The 11,018-nt window shown below is 39.7% G+C and overlaps 1 protein-coding gene across 1 annotated transcript in view; it reads left to right on the top strand.

Annotated features, from left to right (window-relative positions):
• Positions 1-10,436: 10,436 nt before the first annotated feature.
• Tmc1 (transmembrane channel like 1) overlaps positions 10,437-11,018 on the top strand; it is a 120,598-nt gene continuing 120,016 nt past the window's right edge. The window contains exon 1 of the mRNA XM_021152462.1: positions 10,437-10,527. Coding sequence (XP_021008121.1) covers positions 10,437-10,527 — 91 coding nt within the window. The remainder of the gene's footprint in view (positions 10,528-11,018) is intronic.

Raw genomic sequence — 11,018 nt, 5'->3', positions numbered from 1 at the left:
GAGTTCCAGGAAGGAATCATGGAGCTGTGATGGAGCAGAGGGATAAGTGTTGTGGTAACAAGAATTTCAATCCAGGGCATCCCCAAGTGGACTGAGAGACATGTCCCAAATCATAGAGGAAAAATTATCCCTTTCCACGTGTTAGGTACCAGTAGGGCAGGAGGAAGTTTTCTGGCACACTGAAGTGGTTTTTGTAGTAAAAGCAGACAAAGCAGGGAGTTCTATAGTGACACCTAGTAGATGGGGAGAGACATGTAGTTAGAGGAGGAAAGAGCTAGACAGGTACACTGAGAGAGGCTTTTGGAAAAAAGAGGGTTTCAATGGAGGGAGAGGAGTGTCTTAGTAAATAGAATTGCCCACTTAATAGGACCCCCAAGGCTGTTGCAGTGAGATAAGATGCCCAAAAGAGCATAGCAGGGAGAGAGGACACTTACTGAGTACTAGGCAAGATGAATGGATGGTTAAAAAGATGGAGGGAAGAAGCAGCTGAAGAGGTGGACTCTAGAATCAAGTTTGATGGGTGACAAAAGCCAGAATAAGCACAGGATTCATAGGCACCTTGGGAGTGCTAGCTAGATCAGCCTGTAGCTGAGTTTCTTATGGAGGGAATTCATTTAGCTACTACAGGGTTTTGGTCCCAGACGAATGATAATGGGAATAGTAAAAAAAAAAAAAAAAAAAAAAAAAAAAAAAACAACAAAAAATAGCTGCTCCTCCGGTGAAACTGGAAAAACTTTATTTCAAATTGTCAAGGCTGTCTTCTGGGAAAGCAAGGAGAAGCGACAGAGAGGAAAGATTTCCAGAGTAAAATGGGTGAGGGTTTAGAAAGGGGGCTTGTGAACTGGGCTGAGGAAAGCTAAAGGCTAGCATTGACCTTGACAAGTTAATAGGCACCACCGTTATAAGTTAATGGAAAAGCCACTTCTTTAGCCAAAGGTAAGGAGAATTACTCTTTTAAGCAAGCAGGAACTTCCTTCAAGCTCCCCCCCTCCTCCAGGGAAAGGGGGCTTTGTCTAAGTGCCTGACCTTGGGAAAAGGACTTTTTTGGGGGAATAGTCAGTCCCCACTTGGGTAGAAAAATCTTATAAAAAATGGTTTTTAACTTTAGGATAAAACAAGATTTAGTCTGGTACTCACTGGACTTGCTTTGTCTGTTGTTTAGAAGAAAATGAACAAGCACAGAATTTCATCCTTCTCCCTGTTTAGGCTGTTGCCAAAAAGATAAGGGCATAGTATACATTCCAATCGCTCCCCCTCCCCCCCTTCCCTCCCTCCCCCACCTGGTTTTCAGTTGCAATCCTTTCAGAACTACTTGCTCTGCTCCTTACTGACTTTCCCTGCCACCACTCCTTTTCCTTCTCTGGATGATGCTGATTAACATTTGCTAATGTATGCTAATGAGCATTAATTACCATCTCTGATGTGAACAAAAGCAGTACTACAAAAGAAGGATAAATGGGGGGGAAGGGGTGTTCCTGCTTCATCCCCTCACTTCTTGATGCTCTTTTGGGAAATGACCTTCTCTGCTTTCCTGCCTCTCAAAATTCCTTAGTATTTTTTGTTTTATTCTGTTTATCCAGGACTTCTGACGGCCATTTGTCAGCACTTGGGATATTATAGACATGCTCTGGAGAGTTGAAAAGATTTCCTTTTTGCTCTAAATAATCCGAAGATAGAAGGGTAGCTGCTGGGATTTTACAGCACACGTTTGTTCTTTCATCTGGTGGTTATTTTGGTATCTGATTACTACAAAAGACTGTAGCCACGAAAGCTCCCAAGGGGAAGCGTTTCCCTTGCACGGCACTTATTTACCAGGACTGCCCTGCATGGAGGTAATTGCAGTGCTAGTGCACAGACTCTGATTATGTATTATGACAGCATGGTTTCAATAAGAGACTCCCCTCTCCTCCAAACAATCTAACCCAATGAACTGAGTAACGCTCACCACTTCTTGTTTTGTTTTGGTTTATTTATTTATTCTTCTTTTTTGCAACCACAAAGAACTCTGAATGCCTTCAAAAATAGCTATTTATTTGTTGAATTAGGTGTAGTTTAAAAAGGAAAAAGCCCTTGTCCAAAACCACAAAGCCTAAGGAGTTGTTTGTCTTTTTGTAGACTGCTGGGATCATGAAGGATCTAATTGTAGTTTCTCACATGTACTTCAGTGTGTAATTCTCCATCTGAAGAACTCCACCTCAGCATTTTAGATTTCTCTTCCAAAGTAGGGGTGGGAGAATTTGGAAGCATACCAGCTATTCACTTCAGCCTAGGTTTAATTATAATTTATTGTACAAAAAATGCAAAAGGAAGAAAGACAATAATTTGATGTGCCTTCCCTTCCCTTTTTTAGCCATGTGTGTGTACATATACATAAATGGAAATAACTCATCTATTCAGTAATATATAAATATATATATGTATATATATATATCAATGCAGATGTATATACATGAATATATATGGAAATTTATATATATATATTCAAATATACATAAACAGTGAATTACTTCCAATCTAAGGTATACCTTGAGTGAAGTTTCTTTTTCTTTCTGTTCTTCTAAGAGTTGACAACCTTTTGTCTTTTTAATCTCATAGTAAACATGTTTTTCCACTGGCTTCTTCCTGTTCAATTTGGCAACTTCAATATTTTATATTGCATTTCTAATAAGGCAGAGATCAGGTGCTAGTCGTTTTCTTCTTCTGGGCATCCCAGAGTCTCTACGAATGTGTATGATACAGAAGGAAGAACACTGGAACGTCAAACACCTTACCCGAGTACCAGCTTACTATTCTCTTTATGATTTTAAAACTATGGAAACTTAAAACAGCTTCATAGTATCTTTTAGACATTATAATATTAAAAAATATGACCATTTTAAAGTTGTTTTTATGTAAATTTGTTGTTATGTATTTGTTTAATATATATGAGTATACTGCAGAAGTCTTCAGACAACCAGAAGAGGGCATCAGATCCCATTACAGATGGTTGTGAGCCACCATATGGTTGATGGGAATTGAACTCAGGACCTCTGGAAGAGCAGTCAATGCTCTTAACTGCTGAGCCATTTCTCCAGCCCCTAATGTAAATTTTTATTAGGCGATTTTGAGATTTTGATAATATTGAAGTGTAATTGTTAGCATGCCTTCTGAGCACTGCCCCACAATTACCTGGCAATAACCAGGTATGCCTGGCTTACTACTATAAAAGTGACTGCTCACTCCCTCCTTGATGTCTTAACCTCTTTCTCTCTGCCCCTCTGCCCTTTCTCTCCCTGGCCCCTTTCTCTCTCCCCCCCCCCCCACCCCCATGTTCCTGGTTAGTCCTATGGATGGTACCTAAGGGGGAAGGGATGCCTTAGCATGGGACCACAGAGGAATCCCCGCCCACTTCATGATGCCTGGCTCTACCAAACATATCCTTGGCTTCTTTTTTATAAAGCACAACAGTGATGATCTCATTGTTTTTTCTACCCCTGAGAATTTTTAGATGTCTTCTAGTTTGCAGGTTTATTAAGATAGTTTATTGACAAGAGAATCAAGGAATTCTCTTTACTCAGTGGTTTCTAAAATTCTCAAGCTCCATCCCACCCCTGGGAGGAGTAGAACTGCTGCAGTGAATGTCACACACACACCATTTCTTACTAAAAACAGCAAAAATCAAAGGAAGGAGAAGAAAAAGAAGCCCAGTATGATGTGTTAGAATGGTGGGTCTCGTCGCAACAGCACACTAGGCCAAGACAGTTCCATGTGGAAGAGGTTTTATTGGAAGAGAGAGACAAGGTAGTGGCAGAAAGAGAAGAGGGGAAGAGAGTGAGGGAGGGAGGGGCATTCTCCTTATTTATATGGAGAATGACATAACACAGGTAAAGGTGGGAGGTAGCCAAGTGGATGTTAGGAATGTGATGCCTGTTGCCTTGGCAACTGGTCTGCTGGTCACAGGTTGAGCTGTCTCCTATGTAATCATAGATTTGGGATGTCCTGATGCCAACACAGTACATCATTGTCACTCAGTTTTGTTGTTAATGGTGGCTTTTTCTCTGTTTCATTCTCACAGATAGAGTAAATCAACAGAAACTTCGAGTTGGGCCTTTCTCTGATTGTGGTCTGATGACTTTGACTTCAATACATTATAAGGTTCACTGTCTAGAAAGTCGTCTCTAAAGCTAAATTTGTTCATTCATTTTGAAATTTGGATTTTTTTTGTCTAATATTTAGGAGAAACAATTATATTCAGGGCAGACATACACATGTATGCATGAACATGCACACACACACACACACACATGCACACAAGCATAAACTGTGTTCTCTATCAGTTTCTGCCTCATGTTAATTTTGTCTCTCTTGTGAAACACAATTTATGATTTAAGGGGCCTAGATGGCTGCAGATGTGGAGTTTTAAGAAGATTAAATTTCCCAACTTGTCTATTCATGAGATTTTACAAGTTTAGAGAGATTTAAGAAATGGCTACCTTCTGCTGGTTTTCTGATTTTTTTCCTTAAATGGAAGGATTTCAGGATTTTGTTAATTGTTATTATTTTACTTTGCAATACACCATCCCAGACTTTTACATTTTCATTGATGCAAAATATTGGTAGTGAAAATAGATGGAAATGATCTGTTTGGAAGAGGAAGAAGAGGAAGAGAAAGAAGGAGGAGGAGGAGGAGGAAGAAGAGGAAGATGAAGAAGAGGAAGAAGAGGAATAAGAATAGGAAGAATAAGAACAAGAAGAAGAAGAGGAGGAGGAGGAGAAAGAAGGAAAAAACCCAGAAAAAAGACAAAGGAAAATCATTATCTTACTCAAAAAACATATTTGAATGCAACAGAACCTTACAGTGGTTGCTAGGGAGTGCGGAATTCTGGGAAGAAAAGTACCTTATCTCATTAAAGGCCATTTATTTCTCCTGTCTCTTCTGCAAGATGAGTCTATCTTCATAGGAGTGGTCTTACCTTTCTGAAGGGTGTTCTCCTACCTGGTCCTACCTTTGTGAAACCTGTTCATCTTGAAGTTTAGGTTTTCAGCCAGGCAGGAGACTTCATTTTCTTGACCAGGAGTAGAAATAGATCTCTTCAATGGTCCCTAAGCACTAATGTGACATGCTAATCTCTGAAAATTTTAAGATCAGGGATGAGAACACTCAAACACTAACATTCTTGGCCTTCAGCCTGGACAGGCCCAATACCATTTTCAGTTCATAGTCAGAGACACGAATGAAGGTCCTTGTCCCTATACTGCCCTTTCCTATCTCTTGTTCTCAGTACTCTTTCTTTGCCCTTCACTTCTGTTTGTTTTTTTTACCTTCTTAGTGTTCTTATCTGGTCTTAAGGCTTTCAAGGATTTCCATGCTAATAATTTCAAGTTCATATTTTTAGCCTAATCTTTCTTTTGAACTTCAGGTTCAAATACTCAACCACCTATTTCATGCCATGACTGAATATCTTACAGGCATCTCATGTATAAACTCAACCTCAAAAAAAATCATTACAAAGGCATTTTTATTTTAATTATTGAATTAGATAAAAGCACTCCTTAAATCAAGGGTGTTTTATTTAAGACTTTATACATTCCTAACCCAAGCAATTGCTCTGTATATCTTTGTGGAAATATATTTACTAATAAAAAACAGAATTTTCAGTTTCCTAAAGAATAATCTGATGTAACAACATCACTTTATATGCTGAATTTGGTCAGAGGAATAAGCAATATGAGTTCTTCTGCCCACTTGTTTACTATCACCCTGAAATACAAAGGATGACTTTGAGAAGAACTGCAGATTAAATGAGAAAGCCCCAGACAACATCCACTTTTCTGAATAACTCCAGTGCTTCTGAATTATGACATTTTGCTGTTGTTTCCTTTTATGGTTTTTTAATTACCGTTTTTATTTGCATGAAATGAGGATCTGGGTTGCCTAGGAGTTCATCTGTTCCTACTGCATATTCTTCTCTTAAACAGGCACACTCTGATGTGGCTCCCTTACTGCCTCCAACATTTGGACAGATCTTGCTGTCTTTTCCCCTTTCACTGTCTTCTCATTACTCTCAGATAGAAGGGTTATTTTACAAGTAGAAGATCTATAGAGTTTTCAAAGCAGCCAATGAATTATGGGGAGGGGAGGCGGGGATCATAGGATTGGGAATAAGCCATGAGGAATTGCTAAGGAAAAAGATGGCTGCAGTCTTTTTCTAAAGATTGTGTGAAAAAGGAAGAACAATGCCTTAGACAGGGTGTGGCCTTACTCGGGTGTGGTCTTAGACTTCTTAACTTGATTCTTCAGCGCTGTTTTCAAACAGCACAGAATACAGAGCAGTGTATGTGCTTCCATTAAAATGAAGCTTGATCTAAGAATTTTGATAATCTTAAATCTTAATTTAGTTTTTGATGCTCATGATACCTTAGCTGAGAGTTTGGGAACAAATCGAGAATTACCTCAGTGACTATAAAAATGGTTTTGGTCAGAAAAAGGAATACTAGAGCAAAGACAGTACTCTGTGAGAATAAGAAGTGATCAGACACAGACCAGTCCACTCAGAGGGAAGGGGGCAGCTGTATTGCAAGATTCCTGGCATTAGGAATCAGTTAGTTTTTAGTTCCTTACTTGACACTACAGGGATATTTGGGTTTTATTTGATGGACAGTTAGAATTATCATTGCTCTACTAAGAAAAGATAATCCTGGACTCCAACTGTGCCCCACCTCTACCTGTTGTTAGAGAAAACCCAATTTCTGATGACGATGCTTTTGTTGAGTATGTGGCCTTTCCTAAAGATTGGATTATACTTTTGTTCACTTCATAGTTTTCCTATCTTGATTTTTTTTTTTAACCATCAGATCACATTCCAACAAGTGGCTCATTACAAATCAGCACAATATCATACTCATTTAAAAAAAATTGCTTTGGATTAATTGGTGTGCTAGCTAGTTTTATGTCAACTTGCCACAAGCTATAGAATTACCTGAAAGGAGGGAACCTCAATTCAGAAAATGCCTTCATAAGATCTAGTAGTAGGACATTTTTTAAAGACTTATTTATTTATTATATGTAAGTACACTGTAGCTGTCTCCAGACACACCAGAAGAGGGAGTCAGATCTCGTTACAGATGGTTGTGAGCCATCATGTGGTTGCTGGGATTTGAACTCAGGACCTTCTGAAGAGCAGTCGGTGCTCCTACTGAGCCATCTCAACAGTCCCAAGGACATTTCTTAATTAGGGATTTATGGGAGAGGGTTCAGCCCATTGTGGGTGGTGCCATCCCTGGGCTGGTGGTACTGGGTGGTACTGTGTTCTATAACAATGTTTCTCAACATTCCTAATGTTACAGCCCTTTAATACAGTTTCTCATGTTGTGGTGACAACCCTCAACCGTAGAATTATTTCATTGCTACTTCATAAATATAATTCAGCTACTGCTATACATTGTAATGTAAATGTCTGATATGGAGAATATGTAATATAACACCCCCAAAGGAGTTGCAACCTACCGATTGAGAACTGCTATTCTATAAGAAAGTAGGCTTTGCAAGCCATGGAGAGCAAGTCAGTAAGCAGTACCCTTCTATGGTTTCTGAGTCAGCTCAGGCCTTCAGGTTCCTGCCCTGCTGCAGTTCCCGTGCTCACTAGTTTTGATGATAAACTGTTATATCATTGGTTCTCAACCTTCCTAATGATGCAGCCCTCCACTTTTGTCCTCAGGTGGTTCCATATTTTACATGCTGGTAAGCACCTGCTCCAAGAACAGTCACATTGCATCAAAATGTCTTGCTAGGAAATTATTTAACTAAAGAAGCTTGGAGGTGTGGTTAACTGCAACTAAGGAACCTAGCCTATTATAGAATGTAGTCTGCTCACATGTGTCTGCCTTCATTACTACAAAGTTGCTGTAGGGACATAAAAATTCTACACTGTGCAGACCGAGTTCCAGTTAGCAATAGAAGGCATGTGTTCCACTCTGAACAAAAGAACATTTATTTCCACAGCCCAAGGCTGATGTTGATAAATAACGTTTTTTGCCTGTCTGAAAGTTTTTATGGAGATAATGTTTAAAAGCAAAAAAGTGCTTTCACAATAATCTGCTTTGTGGATGGAATTTACATCTCTGGGTGTGTGTTGCCTCTTTGATATGCCTGTCATCTGAAAAAGGACTTTTTGTTTTTCAGACAGAGTCTCAGTAGTAGGTAGTCTGAACTGGCCTGGAGTTTGCTATGTAGATGGCACTGGATTCAGACTCATAGAGATTGACCTGTTTGTACCTCCTGGATGCTGTGATTAAAGATTTGATGTTGACACAAAATCAAAATCACAATCAGAAGCTGTTTCTTCTGTCATACTATCATTTTTTTTTTGCCATCATGGCGTTTTTAGATTTATACTACCCCATCTTAAATTATAACAAGTTACTACACTTTGGGTTTCTGATGTTTTTAAACTTTGCTTGTATGTTTAGAGGTGGTATGCTTATATATACATGATGTGTACACATGTCCCCATATGTGAGTGCTCACATGGGCACATGAATGTGCAGGCCTGGAGTTGACATTGGGTGTCTTCCTCCATTATTCCACACTTTATTTATTGAGGCAGAGTTTCTCACTGAAGCCTGAGCTCAGGGATTCCCATTGTTAGCTTTCTGTCTAAACTCCGCCCCCACAGTTGCATGGCAACAGTCAGGTATGCTCCTCCCCACAGTTACCTGGCAATAGCCAGGTAGGGACCCACTATTAAAGGAGCTGCTTGTTCCCTCCTTCCTCTCTTACTCTTGCTTCCCTCTTGTTTTTCTCTTGCCCTCTTAAGCTCTTCCCTTCCCCCTTCCCTTCCTCCCTCTCTCGACATGCTCATGGCCATGGCCGGCCTCTATTTCTCTACTCTCTCCCTCTCTCTGCCTTTCTCTGCCTCTACTACCCTCTTTACTCCCCTTTTCATATCCTGAATAAACTATACTATACCTACATGTGGCTGGTCCCTCAGGGGGAAGGGATGACTCAGCATGAGCCCCGCTGAGACACCCCTTCCCTCCATACCTTATCACACCCCCATAGAACATATCTTATATCTCTTTATCTTTTTATAAACACATCACCCATTAGTCTAGCTAATCAGATAGTCAATCTGCCATGGCCTATGACCCTCAATTTCTGCCTCTGGAGTTCTGGAATTGCAGAAGGCTGCCACATATGCCTGGCGTTGAAAGTGTTCTAGGGTCTAAACTCCAATCCTTACAGGTCGGCAGCAAGTGCGCGATTGACTGAGCTACTCTCCAGCCTCTGGCTTTTAATTTCTGTAAGACTATTTGTAGAGCCCAACCTCTGACAAGTGGTGATGCCTGAAGTTATGAATTCAAGTTTAACATTAGGGGTTAATATTAGGAAGATTCTGCCAAATCTCACACTTTCAACATATAATTACACTTCTAAAACTGTTATAAAACCATTATATATTCCCTTACAAAAATGGAGCAACATTTTTAGGCTGCATTGAGTTTGGGTACAGAATAAACAGAAGTCTTGAATGTTAAAGTCATGGGTCATGGACACATGGATCACATGCAGGGACATTTAGCTGCACTGATATAAGGCACATATTTGTAACTAAAATTGGAAAGATCCAACTTTGATCATGTTTATACAGGATTTTTTGTAGTTTTGATTTTTGGCAAAATAGGTTAGAATGAATTATTCTCTTTTAAAATAATAAATTTGGTTATAGTTATGTATAGAAAAAAGGAAGCTGTTATATCCACAAGTGGCCTACTTGTGCAGACTCTGATACCTTGGTTTGTTTTAGGTTTTTGAGATAGGGTCTGCTATGTAACCCAGGCTGGCCTTGAACACATGGTCTTCCTGCCCCATTTTCCTGAGTGCTGTTATTCTGGGTGTGTTTTTAGTTCTGTAATTGTGTGTCAGTTTATATCCGTGAGAGTCTGAGGAAACACCAAATAGTAAACGGCAGTAGTCTGGGGAACTTGGCCTGGTGGGTACTGGGTTACCAAGTCCTAGCTTCCTCCATCATTTATGTTAAACACTTGAATTTTTTTTAAGTCAAATATTTTGTAATATTTGGATATTTTATATTTATCATACAATCAGGTAAAACAGTAGTTTCCAAAATGTAAATAGAAAAATGTTTTTAAAATATTTATTTTTTTATTTTGTGTGTATGAAGGTTTTGTGTGTATGTATGTATGTGTACCTCTTGTGTGTCTGGTGTGTTTGACAGCCAGGAGAGAATATCAGATCCCCTGGAGATGAAATTACAGACAGTTGTAAGCTGCCATGTGGGTGCTGGGAGTAGAATCTTGGACCCCCTGTAAGAACAAAAAGGACCCTTAACTTCTGAGCAATCTCTCCATCTCTAGGAAAAAAAAATGTGTTCTTACCTGCACAAAAATGTTATGATGAGAGTGATTGAGGTATAGGATGTTATTGACAGTTACACATGCATTCAAGTAATTGCTGCCCATGTCTCCTTTCTTCAACAGTGCAAATCCAAGTGGAGGAGAAAGAAGAGGATACAGAGGAAAGCTCAAGTAAGCAAGGGTGGGCTGCTTAGGAAGAGGTCCCTGTGCATGGGAGGGAATGCCCCTGCCATCTTGTTCCTTGAACTACTTTATAAAATCACAAGAATGTGTGGGCATGATTTTTTCTAGTCTCATTGATCACTGATGAGAATCTTTACTCAGCAGGTACATGCACAGCCTGAATATGCACATATACATGTGCACACACACACACACACACACGCACACACACACACACGCACACACACACCTTTTAAGTTGTTCACTATTATGTTTAACATTTTCTCTTCCATTTCTGTTCTATTTTCTTTGGGGGAAGCCTTGGTTGATGGCAAAATGAATTGGCTTGCAATGAAGTATAAAATCATCTATTTTGTGCTAGGCTTGGTGAGCAGAGGCAGCTGAATCTCTGAGTTAAAAGCTAGAGTTGACTATATAGTGAATTCCAGTCTACTGTTCTCCCTCTCCCTCTCCCTCTCCCTCTCCCTCTCCCTCTCCCT

Source organism: Mus caroli, chromosome 19, assembly GCF_900094665.2.
Source record: "Mus caroli chromosome 19, CAROLI_EIJ_v1.1, whole genome shotgun sequence".
In the NCBI taxonomy this organism is placed as follows: Eukaryota; Metazoa; Chordata; class Mammalia; order Rodentia; family Muridae; genus Mus; species Mus caroli.
Note: the sequence above shows the minus strand (reverse complement) of the source record. Positions and strands in the feature narration are given on the sequence as shown.